General features: G+C 40.1%; 1 protein-coding gene across 5 annotated transcripts in view; it reads left to right on the top strand.

Moving 5' to 3' along the window:
* LRRC28 (leucine rich repeat containing 28) overlaps positions 1 to 25,239 on the top strand; it is a 171,218-nt gene that overhangs the window by 115,298 nt on the left and 30,681 nt on the right. For 4 of the 5 annotated variants that reach the window (XM_040642716.1, XM_040642711.1, XM_040642712.1 and 1 more), the window contains one exon: positions 13,924 to 14,026. The exons of the other annotated variant lie outside the window; for it this stretch is intronic. In XM_040642716.1, coding sequence (XP_040498650.1) covers positions 13,924 to 14,026 — 103 coding nt within the window. The remainder of the gene's footprint in view (positions 1 to 13,923; positions 14,027 to 25,239) is intronic. 5 annotated transcript variants of the gene reach the window in all.

Raw genomic sequence — 25,239 nt, 5'->3', positions numbered from 1 at the left:
CCAGGGCAAAGAAATTTCTCACGTACCAAGGCAAAGGTATCAGAATTACGTCAGACATGTCTACACAGACCTGGAATGAGAGAAAGGGTTGGGAGGGCATTTTTAAAGCTCTTTCAGAGGAAAAATGCAGCCAAGGATCCTTTATCCAGCAAGGCTGTCATTCAGAATTGATGGAGAAATAAAGACCTTCCAGAATCACCAGTCATTGACCAATTTCATAACCATGAAACCAGCCCTACAGGAGATATTAAGGGGGGTTCTATAAAAGTAAAAAGGCCCCAAGAGTGATACAGAACAGAAAGTCACAATCTATAGAAACAAAGACTTTACTGGCAACATGGCACCATTAAAATCATAACTCTCAATAATCGGTCTCAATGTAAATGGCCTAAATGCTCCCATAAGATGCCACAGGGTTGCAGATTGGATAAAAAGACATGACCCATCCATTTGCTGTCTACAAGAGATTCAATTTGAACCTAAAGATACATTCAGGCTGAAAGTAAAGGGATGGAATACCAATTTTCACGCCAATGGACCTCAAAAGAAAGCTGGGGTAGCAATTCTCATATCAGATAGATTGGATTTTAAACTAAAGACTATAGTTAGAGACACAGAAAGGCACTATATTATTCTTAAAGGATGTATCCAACGAGTGGATGTGACAATTGTAAATATATATGCCCCCAAGAAGGGAGCAGCAAGATACACAAGCCAACTCTTAACCAAAATAAACAGACATATAGATAAAAATACACTAATAGTAGGAGACCTCAACACTCCGCTATCAGCAATGGATCACCTAAGCAAGAAATCAGCAAAGAAACAAGAGCTTTGAATGCCATACTCGACGAGTTGGACCTCATAGATATATATAGAGCACTACACCCCAGAACCAAAGAATACTCATTCTATTCTAATGCCCATGGAACATTCTCAAGAATAGACCATGTTCTGGGTCACAAAACAGGTCTCAAACGATACCAAAAGACTGAAATTATTCCCTGCATATTCTCAGACCACAACGCTCTGAAATTGGAACTCATCCACAAGGAAAAATTTGGAAGAGACTCAAACACTTGGAGACTAAGAACCATCCTGCTCAGGAATGACTCGATAAACCAGGAAATCAAAAATCAATTTAAACAATTTATGGAGACCAACGAGAATGAAAACACAACAGTCCAAAACTCATGGGATACCGCAAAAGGCAGTCCTAAGGGGAAAAATACATAGCCATCCAAGCCTCACCAAAAGAATAGAAAAAAATTCAAAACGCAGCATTTATATTCACACCTCAAGAAGCTGGAACAGCAACAGAGGGACAGGCCTAATTCATCCCATCGAGGAAGCAGTTGACCAAGATTAGCAGAAATCAATGAATTAGAAACCAGGAGTACAGTAGAGCAGATCAAGAGAACTAGAAGCTGGTTCTTTGAGAGAATCAATAAAATAGACCGCTGGCAAGACTTATCCAAAAGAATAGAGAAAGGACCCAAATTAATAAAATTATGAATGAAAAAGGAGAGGTCACAACCAACACCAATGGAATTGGAAGGATTATTAGAAACTTTTATCAACAGCTTTATGCCAATAAATTAAGCAGTCTGGAAGAGATGGAGACCTTCCTGGAAACCTATAAACTACCAAGACTGAAACAGGAAGAAATTGGTTTTTTAAACAGGCCAATTAATTATGAAGAGATTGAGTCAGTGATAAACAACCTTCCAAATAACAAAACTCCAGGCCCGGACAGTTTTCCTGGGGAATTCTACCAAACATTCAAAGAAGAAATAATACCTATTCTCCTAAAGCTATTTCAAAAAATAGAAACAGAAGGAAAGCTACCAAACTCATTCTATGAGGCCAATATTACCTTGATCCCCAAACCAGGAAATGACCCCATCATAAAGGGGAGAATTACAGACCAATTTCCTAATGAATATGGACACCAAAAATCCTCAACAAGTGATCCTGCCATAGAATCCAACAGTACATTAAAAGCGATTATTCATCATGGTCAAGTCGGATTCACATCCCTGGGATGCAAGCGTGTCTGGATCCGGCGAAATCGATCAGCTTGATACATCATATCAACAAGAAAAGACTCAGGAACCATATGATCCTCTCAATTGATGCAGAAAAGCGTTTGACAAAATACAGCATCCTTTCCCCTGATTAAAACTCTTCAGAGTATAGGGATAGAGGGTGTTCCTCACTTCATAAAAACCATCTATGAAAAGCCTACAGCAAATATTCTCAATGGGGAAAAGCTGGAAGCTCTTCCTTTAAAAATCAGGAACACGACAAGGATGCCCGCTCTCGCCACTGTTATTCACATAGTACTAGGAAGTCCTTTGCAACAGCAATCAGACAACAAAAAGGGGATAAAAGGTATCCAAATTGGCAAAAAGAAGAAGTCAAACTGTCTCTATTCTCAAGAGATGACATGATACTGTATATGGAAAACCGAAAAGAATCCCTCCAAACTAAGTTATGGAGAATTCAGTAATGTGGCGGTGATACAAAATCAGTGCTCAGAAATCAGTTGCATTTCTATACACGAATAATGGTACTGAAGAAAGAAATTAGGGAATCAATCCCATTTACAATAGCACCAAAAACTATACGTTTCCATGAGATTAAGCAACAGAGATGTAAGGACACTAATATTCAAAACTATCAATCACTTCTTAGAGAAGGACATTAGGAAGACACAAAAAGATGGAAAAATATTCCATGCTCATGGATTAGAAGACTTAACATAGTTAAAAGTCCGTGCTACCCAGAGAATCTACACTTTCAATGCTATTCGATCAAAATACGCCCGAGGACATTTTTCAAAGAACTGGAACAAATAGTCCTTAAATTTTAGTCAGACCAGAAAGGCCCCGAATCTCCAAGGAACTGCTTGAAAGGAAAAACAAGCTGGGGGCATCACAATGCCAGATTTCGAACTACTACAAAGTGTGATCGCACAAAGACAGCATGGTACTGGCACAAAAACAGAACACATAGACCAATAGAACAGAATGAGAACCCAGAAATGGACCCTCGGCTCTTTGGGCAACTAACCTTTGATAAAAACGGAAAAACCATCCGTGGAAAAGACAGTCTCTTCAATAAATGGTGCTGGGAAAATTGGACAGCTGCATGCAAAATGAAACTTGACCACTCCCTCTCACACCATAACAAAGATAAACTCCAAATGGACGAAAGACTCGATGTGTAGAGACAGGAATCCATCAAAATCCTGAGGAGAACATAGGCAGCAATCTCTACAACATCAAGTACTTACGCGCGTTTTTAATGACACATCTCCAAAGCAAAGAAGCAAAGATAAATGAACTTGTGGGCCTTCATCAAGATAAAAAGCTCTGCACAAGTAAAGCAGTCAAAAAAAAAAACTAAGAGGCACCCACGGAATGGGAGAATATATTTGCAAATGATGCACTACAGAGTAAAAGACTGGTATCCAACAAGAAGTTGTGGTCCATATATACATTGGAATATTACTCTCAGCTATCAGAAAGACACAGTTCTCAACATTTGCTACAACATGGACAGCACTGAGGAAATAATGCTAAGTGAATAAGTAAGTCAAGCAGAAAGACAACTATCATATGATTTCTCTCATCTATGGAACATAAGAACTAGGATGAGATCAGTAGGGAAGAAAGGGATAAAGAAAAGGGGGTATTCAGAAGGGGAATGAAACATGAGAGACTATGGACTATGAGAAACAAACTGGAGGACTTCAGAGGGGAGGCGGGGGAATGGGATAGACCGGTGATGGGTAGTAAAGAGGGCACGTATTGCATGGTGCACTGGGTGTTATACAGAACTAATGAATCATTGAGCCTTACATCGGAAACCGGGGATGTACTGTACTGTGACTGACATAATATAATAAAAAATCATTAAAAAAAAAAAAAAGAAAACAAGTCCTTTGTTTGGGACTTGATGCTGGCGAGAAAAAAAAAAAAAAAAAGACTGGTATCCAAGATCTACAAAGAACTTCTCAAACTCAATACACGAGAAACAAGTAAGCAAATCCAAAAATGGGCAGAAGATATGAACAGACACTTTTCCAATGAAGACATACAAATGGCTAACAGACACATGAAAAAATGTTCAAAATCATTAGCCATCAGGGAAATTCAAATCCAAACCACACTGAGATACTACCTTACGCCAGTTAGAATGGCAAAAATTGACAAGGCAAGAAACAACAATTGCTGGAGAGGATGTGGAGAAAGGGGATCCCTCCTACATTGTTGGTGGGAATGCAAGTTGGTACAGCCGCTCTGTAAAACAGTGTGGAGGTCCCTTAAAAAGTTAAAAATTGAGCTACCCTATGACCCAGCCATTGCACTACTGGGTATTTACCCCAAAGATAGAGACGTAGTGAAGAGAAGGGCCATATGCACCCCAATGTTCATAGCAGCATTGTCCACAATAGCTAAATCGTGGAAGGAACCGAGATGCCCTTCAACAGATGACTGGATTAAGAAGTTGTGGTCTATATATACAGTGGAATATTACTCAGCTATCAGAAGGAACGAGTTCTCAACATTTGCTGCAACATGGACGGCACTGGAGGAGATAATGCTAAGTGAAATAAGTCAAGCAGAGAAAGACAATTATCATATGATTTCTCTCATCTATGGAACATAAGAACTAGGAAGACCGGTAGGGGAAGAAAGGGCTAAAGAAAGGGGGGGTAATCAGAAGGGGGAATGAACCATGAGAGACTATGGACTCTGAGAAACAAACTGAGGGCTTCAGAGGGGAGGGGGGTGGGGGAATGGGATAGAGTGGTGTTGGGTAGTAAGGAGGGTACGTATTGCATGGTGCACTGGGTGTTACACGCAACTAATGAATCATCGAACTTTACATTGGAAATCAGGGATGTACTGTATGGTGACTAACATAATATAATAAAAAAACATTAAAAAAAAGAAGAAATGAATTTAAGGAGAAAAAAAAAGAAATGGGTTTACGACAACTGTATAGCAATATGCAAAAGAATGAAACTGGACCACTTTCTGATACCATATATGAAAATAAACTCAGAGTGGATTAAAGACTTAGATATAAGACCTAAAAGCATAAAACACCTAGAAGAAAACATAGGCAGTTAACCCTTTTGACATTGGTCTTAGTGATTTTTTTCAGATCTGTCTCCTCAGGCAAAAATAAACAAATGGGATTATATCAAACTAAAAGCTTTTGCACAGGAAGGAAACCACCAAAAAAAAAAAAATGAAAAGGTAACCTACTGAATGGGAGATGGTATATGCAAATGATGTATCTGATAAACGATCCCCAGCCAAAATATATAAAGAACTCCTAAAACTCAGTACCAAAAAATAAACAAACTGATTAAAAAATGGGCAAAGGGCCTGAATGGACATTTGTCCAAAAGAAGACATCCAGGTGGCCAACAGACACATGAACAGGATGCTCAACATCATTCATCATCAGGGGAAGGCACATCAAACCCACAGTGTGACGTATCACCTCACACCTGTCCGAATGGCTAGTATTGAAAAGACAAGAAGTAACAAGTGTCGGTGAGGATGTGGAGAGAAGGGAACCCGGCGCACTGTTGGTGGGAATGGAAATTGGTGCGGCTACTCTGGAAAACGATATGGTGGTTCCTCAAAAAATTAAAAATAGAAGTAAATTATGACTCAGCAATTCCACTTCTAGATATTTATCCGAAGAAAAAGAAAACACTAATTCAAAAAGACGTATGTACCCTTCTGTTCATTGCAACATTATTTACAATAGCTAAGATATGAGAGGTGTCTAAGTGTCTATTGATAGACGAATAGATAAGGAAGATGTAATATATGCATACAATGGAATATTAGCCATAAAAAAGAATGAAATCTTGCTATTTGTGACAACATCAATGGACCTAGAGGGTATCATGCTGAGTGAAATAAGTCAGACAGACAAAAATACTATATGAATTCACTTATATGTGGAATCTAAAGAATAAGACAAACTAGCAGTCTAACAAACTTATAAACTATCTATATGAGTTTTGTTCATAAATACAAAGAACATAAATTGCTACAGAGAATAAACTAATGGTTGCTAGAGTAGAGGGCGTGGAGTGATGGACACAACAGGTGAGGGGGAATGAGAGGTACAGTCTTCCAATAATAAAATAAATAACAGAGTGATGTACAGCATAGGGAATAAGATTTCATTTATTTTGTTAGTTTTGAGAGAGAGAAAGAGAGAGAGCACAAGCAAGGGGAGCAGCAGGCAGACGGGGAAGCGGGTTCCCTGTGGGACTTGATCCCAGGACCCTGACATCATGACCTGAGCCGAAGGCAGACGCTTAACCAAGTGAGCCACCCAGGCGCCCCAGCATAGGGAATATAGTAAAAGATACAGATGTGAAATTTAGAAAAATAAATAGTAGGAGGGCTAGATCTTTGAGCAGAATCTTTGTCAGAAGAGTTTTTGTTAATTTGATTTTGGAACTCAAGAGTTTTTTAAGTAGTGACAAGAATGTACAGTCCTAGGGAAACCTGGAAGATGTTGTCAGTGGACTCTAAAGCAAAAATCTGGAGTTTCTATCAGTCATAGTTTTCAGTAAAGTTCTTCAGTTTTGAGGGGCAGGAAAAAAAACAACACGGTACAAGTCCAGCTGGGCAACAGCTCAAGATGAGACACAGAATGAAGACTCTGGTCTGTCCACGCCGGCGGCCACGGTGCTGGAGGCTCGCTGTTGTGATGTCTGAGTCTCCTGGACCGTCAGCATGAAGTCTCCTTCTCTGTGATCTTCTCTGAGGGAATTCTTGGTATTTCTTGAAACTACTGCTGTAAATCTCTAAATCAGAACTACCCTCACTGGTTACCTGGTCTTTTAAAGGAAGCAAAAGGGAAAATGAAATAAAATTAAAAAATAAAGGAAGCAAAGGGGTATTTTGTTCATTGTGTGTCTCCTTGGCAGGTGTCTCCTGACATCACGCCTGGATGCTTGGGCACAGGGCCTGTCCTCTGGCACCCACACCACCCGCGCAGCTTGCTGGGGAGTATCGCCTCCCACGTGATGTGGGAGTTCCCTGCTTATGCGGAAATGATGTGTTTGGGGAGGCTGTCTCACTAACATCATGGTGAACCAGGCCATCTGCTTTTAAATTCCGGCTCTGCCATTTAATTGCTGTGCAATCTTGGGCTTAGAAAGGCTAATTAATTTGTCTAAGCTTCAGGAACAGGGTAAAATGAATCCCTACTTCTTAGCACTGCTGTGAGAATTAAATAAGATCCATTTAAAACACTTATATCACTCATCAGTACTATGTAAGCATGCGGTCAACGTGGGCTATTATTGTTTTGCTAGACTCTTAAAAAGGGTTGGGACTGTGTATGTCTTGACTTTTGTACTCCAAGCATCTAGCACAGTGTCTGGCTCATTGCTCGTAATAATTTCTTTGTCACCTGAACTATACAACACAAATAGAGACGCTGAAAAAAAAAAAAGGAAAAAAAAAGAATTAGAGATGCTGATGCTTGAATATTTAAACCAACAGCAAAAGAAGCCTTCAGTCATTCAAATTCATTAAAATCCATTTATTTTAACAGTTGTTGATGATCTATGTAGAAAGCATCTTATTAAATTATAATTCACTGTGAAATCTTTGTACAAGTTGAGTAGATCAGAAAGAATATGATTATGTAAAAGATTTAATGGAGTATGTGTGCATATGATTAAAGAAACCAACACTATATGTCAACTGTACTTCAATAATTAAAAAAGAAACTAACACTTAAAGTCATTCTTCTGAAAAGGTGGTTGAAAATTTCTCTTCGTAAAAGCCATGTAGGTAAATTTTTAAACTTGTTTGAAAGATGATTTTGGAATACATTGTAAATTACTCTGAATTCAATGTGAAGAAACCCACATTTTATAATTACATTAACAGCATAATCGTGACTAGCAATGTAGCTGTCTGATTGAACTATGATACTTGAAGTGACGTGGACAGAGTCTTCCAAACAACCTATGTGGGTCTGTTGCTTTGATGTTGTAGTTTCTGTTACCCCATCATTTTGTGGAAGAGGATACATCATTCACCTTCTGATAAAATAAATGACTTTCATACTGGTAAGTGTAGAGTAAACAGATCCTATTAAGTTCTGGCCCATGCTGTCATTCCGTACTTGCTTTCACACTATAGTTAAAAGAGCAGTAACCTAGATACACAAGTGTTTGTGTTCCATGTTCAGCCATGTGGACTGCATTTGCCAGGGCCTTGAAGCAGGGGAGAAAAAAAAGAATTGGAGTTTTTGCAGGATCGCTAGCTTTGCTAATTTCTGAGTTAACAATACTTTGATCTGTGGGTCTGGAAAAAAAGGGGAAACATTTTAGACACAGTACAGCACTTTTAAAAGCCACATGAAAAAGTTCTTTGTTGCTTTAGCATCTATGCATATGGACAACTTCTTTGCTTTATAAAGTTCATGTACTGAACAGTTTTGCACGGGAACTTTAAAAAATATTATTACCTGGTATATTTATTTCAAGATAGTAATATATTAAAATTAATGGAAGGAAGAAAACAAACCAGCTCGTTAGCTAGTATGTGAATGGTCTCTTCCAAAGTTAATTATCGAGTGAAGATTTTCTCTCTTAAGAACAGAAGAAATATTTCAAAGCTTTTTCAGACCTTATATTTCAGCATCATTATGATTACAGAATGCCATTCCATTGTGCTTGGGGTTTTGGCAGCGGAAGGGTCTTTGGCCGAGAGCATGCTTTCACGAGGCTGTCACAGCTCTGCCCAGACAGCCTGACCTTGCCAGGTGTTTCGGGGTCTCAGCCTGGCTAGTAGGCTGTGCTGGGTCAGCTAAAGCAAGAGCTGCTTTCTTCTCTTTATGATCTTGCACTGTTTTGTGATCTTCTCTTTATATTCAGAGGAGAGAGGTAAAGACTAAGATGTATCGAGAACCGCTTATGCAAGGATCAGGTTCGGTGTTGTGCACCTTGTTGAGGCTTCTTGCTGAGCCTGTGAGATAAATATTACCATCTGGTGTTGCAGAGGACGTAGCAGCCTAGGAGTGTTTGATTGTTTGATTTGCACCTCATGTCCTGAAGCAGTTAGAAAGTAGAAAGCCAGGATTCGGATTCCGTTCTGACTCCATGGCCCACTGCATGCTGTGATGGCAGTACTGCTCTTTCGTACTTTGTGCGAGATTGTGTTATTTGGAAAGGTTAAGTGTCTATATTAAATACTCATGTCCGTGCAGTGTTACACTTACCACTGTGTGATAGATTTGATCACAACTGAGTCATGTTTTCTTTCAGCTTCAGTAGAAAACCATTCATTCCATTAGGGGCATATATAAAAAAAGGACTTCCCCAAAGTGGTCAGGAGATACAAAAAGAATTCTCTGGAATATCGAAAAGTCTTAAGATCTAAACCAAATAGTATTTTTAAAGCATTGAGTCTTCATTTTTTTTCCCCTATAAAACTAGGATAGAAAGTAGCCAGTGTTGGCTTTTATTTAATTTTGTATTATGATCCTTGCATGTAGCCTCATTTCATTTGCACAAGCTCTTTTGTGTGTATTAGAGGGGAGAGGTGCTTCCTCTGTCATGTCCCATTTTGTGTCCTTGACTCAAGGGGATGAATCGCTGTCTCTAGAGGCTGTTGCCTCCAACTCTTTTCTGTGCAATTAAACTATAGAAAAGCATTAGTGCCTTTTGCTGTATGCCACGGAGAATTCTCTCTTAATCGGCCTTCTGCTGTAGAGCCACACTTCCAAATATGTCACCTACTAATAATGAGAATAATAATAATTGCCATATATTGGAGAAGGTGTATGCCAAGGATTCTGCTTGATAATTTAGAAACTTTGTTAGCAATTCTCACCTAACTTAAGAAACAGCATTATTGGGGCGCCTGGGTGGCTCAGTCGGTTGAGGGTCCAACTCTTGGTTTTGGCTCACGTCACAATCTCAGGGTCGTGGGATCGAGCCCCACATTGGGCTCTGTGCTCATCGGAGAGTCTGCTGGGGATTCTCTGTCCCTCTCTCTCCCTCCCCACCGCTTGTGCTTTCTCTCTAAAATAAACAAATCTTAAAAAAAAAAAAAGAACATCATTTTCTCCTTTATATGGTTAGGGAAACTGAGGACACCCATTTAGTAAACAGGAGAATGGGAATTCAGACGCAGGTTGTCTGACCCCAAGACTGTTCTTACTCTATCAGTTAGTATCCTACACTCTTCATGCTGCATAAGCTCAAGTAAAGAATCTTTCCTCGAGTCCCATGGGGGCTCCGAAAGGCAAATCTGAAACAAGCCTTTTTTGCATTTTATCAATGTAGTTTCATTTTTTTGAAAAATTCCACAGTTTTCTATATGACTTTCAAGTCTACAGATGCCTGTTTGTGATGACAGGATGTGTAGACACATCAGAGAAGTAGTGAAGAAATCTAGAAGAGGAATTCTTTGGGTAGTGTTGGGGCCTTTTTCAGTGCAAACAGGTTCTGGTATTTCTATCTCTATTTTTTCCATCTATAAATTTATGGCCTTTTGTAACAGCAGATATGTTTATACGCAATGAAACAGTATACATTATTTACATATAGTGTATATTCTTATGCTTAAAAAATATTGTGTAGTGATTGAAATTTCACAGATGACATTCACATTCAGTTGTCATAACAACCGCTAAGGTTGAGGGGCTAGGCACTCCTGTGCCATTTCACGTCTTGCCAACTGAAGTTCTGCTCCCGTGGCTAATAAGTGAAAGAATAGACACATAAGCTACGAACAGACAATTCACAAAAAAATATGTAAAAATGGCCCTCAGACATATTTGAAAATGTTCACACTCATAATTAGAGAAATGCAAATGAAGACAATGCCAAGTTATCATTTCTCACCTATCAGAATGACAAAAACTTTTAAACAGGAGAACATGTTTTAAAAGTTGAGGCTGTGAGAAAGGCTGTGCCTTCATACATTGCTGTAGGGGAAGCAGATTGGTAGACTCCTTCAGAAGGGAAGTACCAAGAATCTACCCATCTTGCTGGTCAACCAGCAAGTCAACTGGGAGGATTCGATGCCAAGGGTACACCTCCAACAATACTGATGTAGATGAACACACAGATTCTTACACTTCCATATGTTTTAAAGGTCTGTCCGCTACGAGATTCTAGAAGGAATGGCAGGCACTCCCACAGTAATGAGCACACATGGCGCTCAGATCATGGTTTATAAACACACCCCAAGAAAAGGAATCAAGACTCCTTGGAGAAAGTAGTTGATGTCATGGCTAGAGGAGGGAAAATACAAGCTGAGCTTGGAACATCTTGTGCCAGGAAGTAAGGAAGTACTCAAAAAAGGATGAAAACTTGTTAGAAGAACATAAGAGCCAACCTTACTCTGCTCCTAATTGCCAAAACTGGAACATTTTAACTGATAAATCATAATGATATTGGGTTTTTAGTCCTTATGATAAAATAAATTTCCATGAATCCATACTGATATAAAAATCAAATAAATGGGAAGGAAGGGAAGGCTCTTCCTTATAGAATGGCAGTTAATAAATGTAGACAGAAAGATGGTAATAGACCATCACTGTTAGATAAATACTGGACAATAATTGTTGCAAACAAGATCCATTGGTGGATGCTAACATTAATATGCAAGATTTTGAGGAAGAACAGGATATTTACATAGCCTTGGGGCTATAGTAACCTGAAGGCTTGAACTGGGGCGGGGGGCGCTGCTTCCAAGATGGAGCCATTTCCTCTCCAGAGATCTGTGGGAGGGCCCTCATGACCAGGAAGTTGTCTTCTTCCAAAATGAGTGATCCAAGGCAGAGAGAAAGAGGAAGCTGCAATGCCTTCTGTGGCTTACTATCTGAAATCACACACCATTTCTGCCTATTCTGTTTGTTAGATATTGTCAAGCCACCACACTGGGGAGGGGCATCTGTAGCCAGGAGCCCGGAAATTATTTTTTCTCCCTGAGAGTTGCCACTTCCCCCTTTGATGTCTCCCAGCACTCCCAGCTTTGGTTCCTCTTTTTGTGTCTTGCTCCAATGCTAGTCCTGGATAGGATCATTGTGATAGGACGAGCAATGGGAAGGAGGAGGCTATACGGACCCTTCTCCACACTCTTCCAGGAGAAACCCTTCCTCAACTCAGTCTTCTGCCACCCCCTCCCACTTTCTGTAACAGATTGTCTACAGAACCCATCTGTGAACCCATAAGACTTTCTACAAGCCTCCCTAGAGCAGTGATTTTTATCACTTTTCCTGCCTGTCTATATCTATATTATATCATTTTCATATCTCTATCCTTAAGGTCCTTAATGGGAAAATGGGTTTCTTTTTGAAATGTAATACATTTAAGAACCTCCTAATTCAGCTATCTGAGCCTCTGTCTCTCCCAAACTGCAGGTCTAGGGGGAAGAGATGTCCCTCAGCCTATTGCCTATTGGCCTATTGGCGCAAGCAAAACTCCAGAAAATTTTTCAAAGATTGTGTTCTTGCTTCCGGGAGTAGAGGGTTTAGCAAGGCTGCTGAGGATTGTGTTCTGCGGCAGTGAAGACAAAGAAGCCCACCCAGTGAGCACTAGGAGTGGAAAGGAAGGCTGGTCGAACATTCTCAACACTTGGAAGTGTCTCTGCTGCCTGTGTTGGCCAGAGATTGCCTTCGGTACTCTGTGCTTGTCTCTTCACCGAGTCCTCCTCCAACCATTGCCTCCCCATTGCCCGGCTGCTTCTGGGACACATCTGGATTCTGTCTCTTTCTGGCACACCTGTTCCTATTGCAGACCCCTCTTTTTGGACCCCCTTTCTCACTCTTCCCATTCCTGGTACATACTGTTAAATAACAGAAAGTCAACTGAGTACATTAGAAGATCTTCTTGGCTTTATTGAGTGATAATGGGGCAGCATCCCACCTAGCAAGTCAAACGGAGCTCTGTCAAGCTGCAGAAAGTTTTTAAAGGCAGAGAGGGAGCAGTAAAAAGGAAATTATTAGGAAAGAATGCATTATTTTAGGCAAGGTTGCCCTGCTGAGGAGAACAGATGGGGTCTAGCAGTAAATTTCCTAGCGCTCACCAGGAAATTCCATGTTGACTGGTTAAAGGTTACATTCCAGGGGGACGCTGAAACTGCAATTAGGTTAGGTATTAAGGCCCGGTTTGGTGATGTGGCCTAGCATAAGCGATTGCATTCTGGGCCTGTGGTTTTCTTTGTAACAATACCCGTCTTAGTCCTTACTCACTGGCCTACAGGTGTTGTGCACCTCGTCTTCACACTAAGGGACTGGGATTTAGGGTTCCCTATGCTTCTTCCTCCCCCTACAGCCTTGGGCAGTTTATCCGTTCTGCCATTGGCCTAGCTCTGGAGATTTCAGCCCAGCCAGGGCCTGATCCCTAGCCCTCCCTCACCTCTGCTCCCCCCCCTCTACCCAGGGGAGGTGAGACACAGTAGGTGATATAGGGGTAGAACTAAGCCGGGCTAGGCTGACCTGCCAAGTTTGTTCATATCACCTTTTTTCCATTGTAGGAAAATGAAACTGAATGCAGACCTACAACAAGCATTATTTAATTAAAATTGCTTATAAAAGGTCACGGTATTGTTAGGTGGGAAGGAAATTTAATCATATTCTCTTCCCAGTTATCTCATTTCACAGTTCAAGAAATCAAGGTCCAGGTGGCTTAAGTCATTTTTGTACAGTCATGTTTTCTGATCTAATATTCCAGAATCTAATATTCCAGCTGATATAATTTCACACCCAGAGTTCGGTTAAATCTGTAACAATCTGTCCTCTAGAATAGAAATTTTGACTTATTCTAATGTTATGGATTACAGTTTACATTTCACGTTGTACTGGTACGTATTTCTAGGAATTATACTACTTTTCTTTCTAATCCAGATTTAGGTCGATCTCGAGAACTACAATACGTGTACGTGGATAACAACATTCACCTGAAAGGCTTGCCGTCCTATCTGTACAATAAAGTCATCGGGTGCAGTGGGTAAGGCTGATTCATGTTTTATACTATAGCTAAACTCTTTGCCACGTTCATTTAGATTTCATTTGTTGGTCCCGATGTAACTTAGAAATAGGTGAACTGCTTTGTATCATCCTGTTCAATTCTGTCTTTGGCCTTGCTGTGCTAAACCAAATACCTTTAGAAGCTAAGAATATTGGGCAAGCAATTTATAGTATTATACATCGAGTTCACTTAGTAAGCAAGTTGTTGATTATTTTCCAGGCAAAAATGAATCCATGTATACAGTTAGAAGCTCCATAGTACCAGCCACTGCCTGGAGGAATCAGCATGAACTTAAAAGCTTTCCTTTCTCTGCACTCTACTACTGTGACGATTTTACTGTAGGAATAGCTCTAGTGTCGAGAACGATGGACCATTTCGAAATATTTAGAATGCAACATTTGAAATAGTCTCAATACGAATCATGATTCTAGCAACTAAAACAGATGTTTCAGTTCAAGGGAAATGATAGGCCTTTATTTTCAGAGCAGCAATAATCTTTCCTTCTCAGTCAGGCTTCTGGAAAGGCAGTCTCAGCTTCTCCTTCTATAATGTTGGGACAGAACCACCTTAAAGTGTTTCCCAGAGTGGTGTGAGTTTAATATAGGACAACTCAACCACCAAAACCTGCTTTTAACCGGCCTGCCTTTCTGCACATAAACAGCCAAAGGATACTTGGGATACCTTCAAGGCTACTTTGCCAGCATATTTGACTCTGTCCTTGTGATTCCAATGCCCTGCATAAGCTGGCTCATACTATATGTAGTTCTGGCAAGAAGAGAGCTGACAATAAGCTTGTGCACGGAGGACAGCCACTCCCCTCTTGGCCTGGCTCCAGGGGATGGGCCCTGAGCAGCAATTACTCCACAAAAGGCCTTCCTCGGAGTAGTGGCCTTCCCTTAGGAAAAATTATACCATTGTTATCTTGGAAGAGCCTTCGATGACGCTTCGAAGTGCCCATATAGGCTGACGAAATGCAACCCCAGAGATGTATTTCAGAACCTTCTATGAAGCAGAGATAATAGAATGTGCGGTGGGGTTCTTAGCTCAGTGATTTTTCCACAGCTGATTATGTGACAGCTGTGATACCACTCAGTCATTAATCCTAATGAGTTCTTAAAGGATCTGTAGTATAGCCTAATTCTTCCTAGTGGTAAGTAAAATGCCTTCCATCACCAAGATACACGGAATGATGCAAGCACGCTCCACGGCTGAAGGCAGGTCTTCCCACATCTAAGCCTTCAGAGACTGCACTGAAGTCTCTACCACAATTAAGGGATAGCTTTTACTTAAGATAAAGAGCCTTCTACTTTGTTGTGTAGATGTGGATGTTATTGACTGTCAGAAAGTTCTATACGTGTTGAGTAGGGAGATGTTTTTTAATCCTTGACTTGGTATCTGGTAGCAGGAGTAGTGAATTTTATCATTAGTAGGACAAAATATGCAAATTATGAGCCAGTAGTCTAAATTTATTATTATAATTTGTTATAACATCTTCCTTTGGAAGTAGTAATAAGAAAATAAATAATTATTCAAAGGACAGTATCAAACAATTGGTTTTGTAATATTAGTAGTTTTTGGAATAGAGGCAGCCCCACTTACAAATGAACTGTGATCCAAAAGGCATGGTCTGTTGGTTTAACTCAGAACACATTTCTCCTTAGAAGCAATTCTGGTGGTTATATTCCCAGCTGGCTCATTAAAAGGTCATTTAACCCATTTTGCACCCCCAAAACTGTATGATATTTTATGGCAAAATGTAGTCAATTCTAATAGATGGTGTCTACTGAAGGCTTGGCAGCAGAATTAAGGGGCCTCCTTCTTTGATCTCTTTTCTCTTCTCTTGTTGAATATATGCAAAGGGACTCCCCTATTCCACCTCAAAGTGGGGCTGCTTTGGGAGAAGGAAGTGCGAGGGGTAGAACAAGGTTCTGAGGTAGACCTAATATAAAGAGCAAAAGGGTACTTGAGGCCTAGAAAGTGCACTTCTTGATTCTGAGCAAGGTTCACTTAGTTCATTCAGTGAATATTTATTGAGCAACTACTCTGGTCACTATGTTAGGCAATGGCCATACAGTGATGAGTAAAGCAATTCTTAGTACCTGGCCTTGTGGACCATATAATCTAGCCAGGAATCCAAATAAACAATAAATAATTGATCAAACCTGGTGCTAATTCTCTTTAAGGAGATAATATTTAAGCTGAGAACCTAAGGATCAACGTATGTGGTTCTCCACTGCTCTCACATGTTGCTTCCTAGATGTAGGCCTGGAATATAAGAACACACTAACTTCTGCTGTACTGTACCGTCTGCAACAATGACATTACCTCTTCCAAGGGGGAGTCTAAGAGAATTAGAGCAACAGAGCAAAATAAACACAGCTTTAGGGACTGTGACGCAATATGAAAAGCCTGCTATATGTACAATTCACATCTCAGAAGGAAAATACGGAATCAGTTATAAAACTATAAACAAGGATTTGGGGCGCCTGGGTGGCACAGCGGTTAAGCGTCTGCCTTCGGCTCAGGGCGTGATCCCGGCATTATGGGATCGAGCCCCACATCAGGCTCCTCTGCTATGAGCCTGCTTCTTCCTCTCCCACTCCCCCTGCTTGTGTTCCCTCTCTCGCTGGCTGTCTCTATCTCTGTCGGATAAATAAATAAAATCTTTAAAAAAAAAAAAAAACTATAAACAAGGATTAATATAGCAAATAACAAATGTCGTACAGTTTCAAGAAATCTTAGAAGTCTCATACAATTATCTTTGATATTCATGGAAATAAAGTTAGCACCTCCTTATTATATGTTCACTTATTTGTCATATATTTATTGATCATTAACTAGCAAGTCAGCACTGTGCTAAGAATTGTAGAAAAGACAAAGATAACTTAGATGTTTATCCTAATATATAAAAATAACTGTGAATACAGAAAATAAATAACTTAAGAGAGGTAGAGTTTATAGAAATTTAGAGTATGGGACTGTCGTTCATGACCTAGCCTTGAAGTTATACACTGTCATTTCTGCTATACCCTGTTGATTACACAGGTCAACCCTGTTCATTGTGGGAGGAGACTGCTTTTGGGAGTGAGTACTAGGCGGGGAGGGCCGTGGGCGCCGTCTTGGAGACTGGCTATCGCAGCTTCCTTGCATCCAATGCTCTTTGCCGGCTTCATGGGAAAGTATGATTCTTATTTTGTCTGAGTCTTTCTTACTCTTACTATAGGAGTAAATGTCTTTAGTTCTTCTGTATTTTACCCAGAAAGAGAAGTCCTTCCCGTTAAGAATTTTAGAGAATGGTAATTGGCACATTTGCTTACTTAGGAGAACTTAATGGTAAAAGTGATCCTGTACCAGTTATTTTTTCAGTTGTCTGATTATTTGCAGAAAAGAAAACTGAGCCATTGCTTTGCTTTTTCGTATGTAAATAAGCAATTACAGCTGGATTTGGTACAAATTGGTTAAATGACTTGATCAAATGGTTGTTAATATAACCACTTAAGGTAGCAGAGTTGTTTATATGAGAAGTGCATTCTGAGTTCTGAGTTAAACCAGCAGTCTGAAAAAAGTAGCCTTGGGGCACCTGGGCAGCTCAGTCTGTTTTGCATTGGACTCTTGGTTTGGCTGAGGTCATGATCTCGGGCTCAGTGCTCAGCTCAGAGTCTGCTTAAGATACTCTCCTTCTGGGGCACCTGGGTGGCACAGCGGTTAAGCGTCTGCCTTCGGCTCAGGGCGTGATCCCGGCGTTATGGGATCGAGCCCCACATCAGGCTCCTCTGCTATGAGCCTGCTTCTTCCTCTCCCACTCCCCCTGCTTGTGTTCCCTCTCTCGCTGGCTGTCTCTATCTCTGTCGAATAAATAAATTTAAAAAGATCTTAAAAAAAAAAAAAAGATACTCTCCTTCTCCCTCTGCCCCTCTTCCCCCCTCAAATAAATAAATACAATCTTTAAAAAATAAATACATAAATAAATAGCCTGTATATCATAGTCTACTTTTATGTGGGGGCTGCCCCCCCATCTAATAACAAGCAATGTTAGATACTTGAACCTGAACCACACCTCGTGGGGCAAGCACAAAGCAGTGTAGCTGCAGATAAAAATACTGAAGTATGACTTGAGCTGTCAATCAAGAGACAGGGTTTGCAGTTTGATTCCAACAAAGTAATTGTTTATTAAAACAAAAATATTAACACTCCTTTTAAGTTTTAGAGGAATGTAACAGAATCCAGCATCTTCATAATATAACTTTTCATAACATATGAACAATATGGAAAATGTGACCCGTTCTCAAAGAAAAAGACAATCAGCAGACACCAACCTGAGAGGACCCAAACTGTCGGAATTGACCGATGAGGATTTTAAAACAACTATTTGCAATGAAGTAATGAAAAATAAGTTTGTAGGGAATGAAAAGACCAGGGAAGGAAAGAAACTATTGGAAAGAAACAAATGGAAATTCTAAAGTTGAAATACAGTATCTGAAATAAAAATTTTTCTTGATGGGCTTAACAACCGAATGGGTATAACAGAGGAAACGTCAGTGAGCTTGGAGGTAGATCAATAGGAATGATTCGGTGTGAGGAACACGGAGAAAAAAGATTGAAAAGAAAAATGAACCCAGCATCAGGGATCTGCCAGACAATATAAAAAAGCCTGAAAGTGGTATAATTGGTGTCCCAGAAGGAACAGAGTTTTCCTAATTTTTCTCTTTCCTAAGAGAAATGCAGCAAAAATGTTTGATGAAATATGTCTGAAAATTTCCTAAATATGATGAAAGACTTTTTACATTTTCAAGGAGCTCAGCAAACTCTAAGCAGCATAAATTACAAAGAAAACGATGCCTAGGCAAAGCTGCCAAAAACCAAAGATAAAAAGGAAATCATGAAAGCAACCAGAGAAAAATGACAAATTATGTACAAAGACTGTTACCTTCTCATCAGAGACTATGAAGGTCAGAAAACAGTGGAACAACATTTTTAAGGTGCTAAACAAAACAAAACAAAACAAAACAAGTCAGCCTAGCAGCCAGCAAAAATACTTTTCAAGAATGAAAGCAAAATAAATGCATTCTCAGACACAACAAAACTAAGCCTTAAATTAGGCCCTGCCAAGATGGCAGACTCTTCATCCAGACCAAGGCCCATCCTCTCTGGGTGGCATAGTGTCTTTCCTTCTCCTTGTCTGCTTCTCCCTTTCTTTTTCCTATAATTTAAGCTGAAAGAAAAAACCTTTTAATGTTAAAAGGGAGGGTAAATCTTGTAGCAGTTCCCACAATAACGAACATACGGATGACTTTGTGTGCTTTCTGAAGAATTAAAAGATAGTTATTTGGGTGCTTTCAGTAAGAGAATTTAATTCTTTTAACACACTGTTAGGTGAAATGGGAAGTGTGAAAATGCACATGAGTTAACGTGCTAAAACACACACATGTTCTGGAGCACAATCTTAGTAGCAAAATGATGTCACTGTTCACTTCGCTTTTAGGGTTAAATGTTGAGTGGCAGCTCTGAAAACATTGAGGTGAAAGAAAATGATGTGATAATTGCTATAAATTATTCTGCATAACTAAGCCCAGAGTACTAACATTTGTAACAGATTTCAACTCATTTTTATAACTCACTTAAGGGTTCCGATGTACAATTTTTTGGTAACCACCTTGGCATTTAATCTAAAGTCATAAAAACTGCTGAGTTGGAAGTCAAAGATACCAAGGTTTAATAATTGCCAGCTAATAATGATTTCATTTCATTGTGAACAGAGGCATATATGGGATTCCCATCCCTCCTTCCTAGCAATTCATTTCGTAACTACTTCTTACGGAGATGAGTGACACTGGCTTCCACGGCAGATACCTTTCCAGCCTGCTCCCCCACTTGTCATTCCCTTCCATATGCCAGACACTCTGGCCAGTGGGAACTGTTTAACCCCCTGTTCCCTGCACATTCACAAAGCCAAATCCCTGTTCCGTTTCCCTGGAATATCATCAGGCTAATGTTACTTCCTAACAATAGATTCCTTCATGGCAACATCTAGACCAGTGTTTGACCACATGTCTGAGGACTGTGGTTAAGGCAAACTGATACAGAAATTTAACCATCAAACACAGTATTGTAGCAGATTAACAAAAGAATCATTTACTATAATAGTAGAAAACAAGAACAGCTATAAACGTGACTTAACCGTTACTATGTGCCAGGCAATGTGTGCAGGGATTTATCTGCATCTTTCACATAATCTTGCCAGCAATCCTTGTGATGTTATCCCCATTTGAGAAAAGAAGAAACTGAAGCTTAGAAAGATTAAGTAAACTGTCCCAGCTCAGCAAGCTGGGTGGTGGTAGAGTTATCATCTGCTTCGTCGTCCATACTCTTTTTTTTTTTTTTTAAAGATTTTATTTATTTATTCGACAGAGATAGAGACAGCCAGCGAGAGAGGGAACACAAGCAGGGGGAGTGGGAGAGGAAGAAGCAGGCTCATAGCGGAGGAGCCTGATGTGGGGTTCGAGCCCATAACGCTGGGATCACACCCTGAGCTGAAGGCAGACGCTTAACCGCTGTGCCACCCAGGCGCCCCCGTCCATACTCTTAATCTGTGTGCTATGCACACTGCCTCTCTCTCCTCCTCGTTCTAGAATCACCTCTGTATGTTTGAGCCCCTCTGCTAGCTCCTTGAGAGCAGAGACGGAAAATACCTTTCTCACGCCTGCATCATATCATGTAATAGGGGTGGACATTTCATGTCTGATGAGGTTGAGGGCGGTTGGCCATGCCCAGCAGAAAAGTCCCCTAACTCGTGTGAATTCCTCCCTTCCAGCCTGCATTCCTCATAGCTGTGGCTCTTCTCCACTGTGAGGCAGAGAAGGCATTTAATAGATGTATCCGAAAATGAATTTAATTAGCCCTTTATATCCAGTGGTGAAGAGTAGGAACTTCTGCTAAAGGAATTGTCAAAGGGAAATTAGACCCTATATAAAAAGAGAATCCACTTACTTGTTAATGTGAGCCTTTTCAGTGGTTTCAGTCAGACACCTGTCTTTTTAATTATGGGAGATGAGGAAAGCATTAGGAAAAATCTGGCTTTCAGTTCCCTCAACCTTGTTAAATTCCGTGGGAAGTGTCCACGTACAGTTCATGCACAATTGTATTAAGAAGCAGCAGCTGTTAAGGCAGTAACAGTATGAAGTAAATATTCACAAATGACTTGCTTGGTTTTTATTCTGCATTTTCATTGTTTTATGGTTTTGCTCAGGGTTCTTCTACTACAGTGTGGCTATAAAGTTTGAAAACAAATAATATTATTTTACCACGTACATTAGTCAGGGTTCTCCACAGCAACGGAACCAATAGGATGTGTTAAGGGGTGAGGGGGAGAAGGAGGCTGATTTATTTTGAGGAATTGGCTCCTAAGATTATGGGGGCTGGTGAGTCTGAAATCTGCAGGGCTGTCTGGAGACCCAGGGAAGAGTTGATGTGACAGCTTGAGTCTGAAGGCAGTTTGGGGACCTCACTCAGTCTTTTTCTCTGAAGGCCTTCAGCTGATCGGGGGAGGACCACCCACGTTATAGAGGGCGATCAGCTGTATTCACAGTCTACCGATTTCAGTGTTCATCTCATCCAAAAAATACCTTCACAGAAACATCTAGTCTGGTGTTGCACCAGATATCTGGCTACCGTGGCCTCGCCAACTTAATCATCCCCACGTGTTGTAGTAAATCATCAGAAGAATCATTTATTGTGTGTTTGCCTATGCTTCCGGACTTCGTGGCCACACTGCGTAGTAGCATTTTGGATATGATTCTCTCGTCTTAATTTTCTTCATATTAGGAAAGAAACAGTCATTATGAAGTAAACTTGAGATTCATTTCCTCGTTTTCACAGAATGGTTCATAAGGGTAACATCCTTCCCACCCACGGACATATTCATACCAAGCCACAAGCGTGCTGCTGCAGACTCTGTGCTGATGAAAGCAAGAGGGATAAAGGCAAAGTCAACATCAAAGGCAAAAATCGCGAAAATTTTTCTATAAACTTTGACATTATTTGACAGGCCAGCATGTAGCTGGTTTGCACTAGTGCGCCCATGCCAGTGGTTAAATTATCGACAGTATGGAAATATTTCTACCCACACTGGGAAGAGCTATGGATGAAGTCCCCCAAGTTACCCAACTTCCAAGTCTGCCTCTCCCCTGAGATCTCATAATCCACAACAAAAGGCTAATGACTAACAGTAGAGGGCTCCAGGACCGTGGCCCAGCAGCATGATAGTGTTTGTTTTTGGTTGTTTTAATAAGGTGTAGTTTACATACAGTAACATTCACACTTTTTAGCAAACATTTCTGTGAATTTTGACAAATGCGTACATTCATAAAGCCACAACTATAACCAAGATACAGGACAGTTCATTCACCTCAAAAATGTCCTCCGTGTCCCTTTGAAATGAACCTCCTCCCTTCCAGTCCAGCCCCTGGAAACAGTGGTCGTTTTGTGTCCCTATATTTTACCCTTTCTAGACTGTCCTATAAAATGAAATAATAGAAGCTGCCATAAACATTCATATATGGGGTTTTTTGTGAACATAAATTTTCATTTCACTTGGATAGAACTCCTAAGAATGCATTTGCTGGGTCTTATGGTAAGTATATGTTTAGCTTTATAAAAAACTGCTGGACTGTTTTCCAACGTGGCTGTGCTATTTTGTATTTCCATCAGCAACTTACAAGAGTTCTTGTCAGTTTTTTTTTTTTTTTATCTTTCAGACATCCTAATAAGAGTAATGATATCTCATGGTTTTAATTTGCATTTCTCTAATGACTACTGATATTAGACCTCTTTTCCTGTGCTGATTTGCCATCCATCTATCTTCTTTGGTAAAGGTGTGTTCCAATCTTTCACATCTTTTTACAGATTGGATTGTTTGCAATTATTGACTTTCGAGAGTTCTTTATTCTGAATACATGTCTTTCATCAAATATGTGATTTGCACATATTTTCTCCCTGTCTGTGGCTTGTCTATCATTTTAACAGACTTAACTGGTGTATATTGTGGCGCTTCATAGTACCCACCCACCCAACACACACATGACTCAAGATACATTAAATTTAATCCATAAATAAGACATTTTCCAAAATCCTGTTTGACAGATTACTGTCATTTTCCCTATATAATCATTTCCTTAAATGTATGGATCTTGTAATGTAACCAAATACAGGTATTAGTAATGCTTAGGAGGTCACTAGCACATCTCCTGGCCCTGACACTTCTAATGGACCCCTGCAAGCACCTCCGAATTATTTCATTTTTGGCACCAGGTGGATGACTTGGTATTCTTTTTCCTATTTCCTTTTTTATCTTTTCTCTTTCAGACAAATTCTTTATCTGTGTATGACTCAAATCAACCAATCTGTGTTTGGAACTGCTTAGCTATCATTATGGAAACTGCTAGGTAGAAGAGAAAAGTGAACACATTAGATGAGTTCACAGCAGAAGAACGCCTGTGATACGATTAGAAAATGTGTGATAGAAACTTCAAACATGGTAGATTATTGGTAAGAGAGTATAACAGGGAAGACTTTATAAAAGAATTAGATTTGGGGATGAGTAAGATTTGTATTTGGAATGACCGGATGTAGAAATTTTCAAGCCCAATTTGGCCTTTAGGTATTGGTGGCCATGGTGCATTTTAATAAAGACAACATTGGCTAGAGTAAGGCATCTGATTCAGAATCCACAAGGAAACAGTAAGGCCACACACATCCATAGGCACCTCTCTGCTTACGTTCTCCTCCTTTTGAATCAACTAAGAGAAGAGGGTCATTTCTTAAAATTTGGTTAGAAAACTTCCATATTTTGACCCTGCACATCAGTGTAAATTTCACTAGCTTACCAAAAGAACATTACCGATAATTTTGAAGCTTCTGTATGCCCCCCTCCAATTGTACATTCCTCCCCAAGATTAGCCACTGTTCTTAATTTTATATTTATCATTCGTTTATGATTTTGATATATATAAATACTTCCCCATATAGTGTATTGTCAAGTTTTGTATCTTTGTGTAAATGGATCAAGCTTTATGTGTGCATTCGTGTATGCTCCTGTGACTTGCTTTTTTTTCATGTAACATTTTGTTTTTATTCTCCAGCTTCTTCCCCATTTTTCTGCCCCTCTTTAGAGAAAAACTGTTTGAAAAAGATGTCTGTACTTACTGTTACCACTTCCTTCCATTCTCCCATTCACCCACATCGGTTAGGCTTTGATAACCGAATCCTACACCAAAGCCAGCATTTTCAGTGTCACTAGTCACTTCAGCGTTGCCAAATTCACTTCTCAGTTCTAATCTTTCTTGACCTGTCCAACACTTGATCAATTTCTCCTTCTTGAAACACCACCTTCACCTGTCTTTTAGAACACCATCTCTCTGGTTCCCCTCCTCTGCTCCTATCTGCCCCTTCTCAGCCTTCTCTACTGGTTCATCCTCATTCCCCTGTTCATGACGTACTGGGCTCAGGATTCAAAACTTCTTTCCATCCGTAACCAAGAATAGCAATTCCCTACTCCAGGGTATTTGGAAATGTGTATCAGTCGGGGAGGGGGTTGGCTTTAAGACTGCAGTCTCTAGTGACATTTGGTGAGATGCTAAATATCTTGCAATGCACACAAAAGTTCTAAACAATTACAAATATGTGTGCCCCGGAAATGCCAGGAGCATCCCAGATGAAAAACATGGCTAGGTTGGTTATTTCATGCCATCACGATTATGCTTTAAATATGTCTTGTGCATGACTCCCAAGAACAGAGTTTCAGCCTGGACCACTTGCCTGACCTCCAGACTCCTACATCCAACATAATCCAATTGGCATTTCCACATGGATGTGTACAATTAAATGTTAACATATCCATAATCAAACTCCTAATTCCTTTATCCCCCAACTCAGTCTTCCACAATCTGTGACATGTCAGTTGATGGAAACTCCATTCTTCTAGTTACTCTGCCCAAAAGCTTGGGTGTCTTCTTTGATTTCTCTTTCTCTTGCATCCCACAGCCAGCACATCACATAGCCTGTTGGCTGTACATTCAGAAATATATCCAGGCTCTTGCCCTTTCTCACCACTTCTATTTACTATCTCCTTGACCTAAATCACCATCATCTCTCACCTGGATTACAACAGTAGTCTTCTTACTTCTGTCTCAACCACC

This window comes from Ursus maritimus, unplaced genomic scaffold, assembly GCF_017311325.1.
Source record: "Ursus maritimus isolate PB19 unplaced genomic scaffold, ASM1731132v1 scaffold_27, whole genome shotgun sequence".
NCBI lineage: Eukaryota > Metazoa > Chordata > Mammalia > Carnivora > Ursidae > Ursus > Ursus maritimus.
This window is presented reverse-complemented; position numbering and strand designations above follow the sequence as displayed.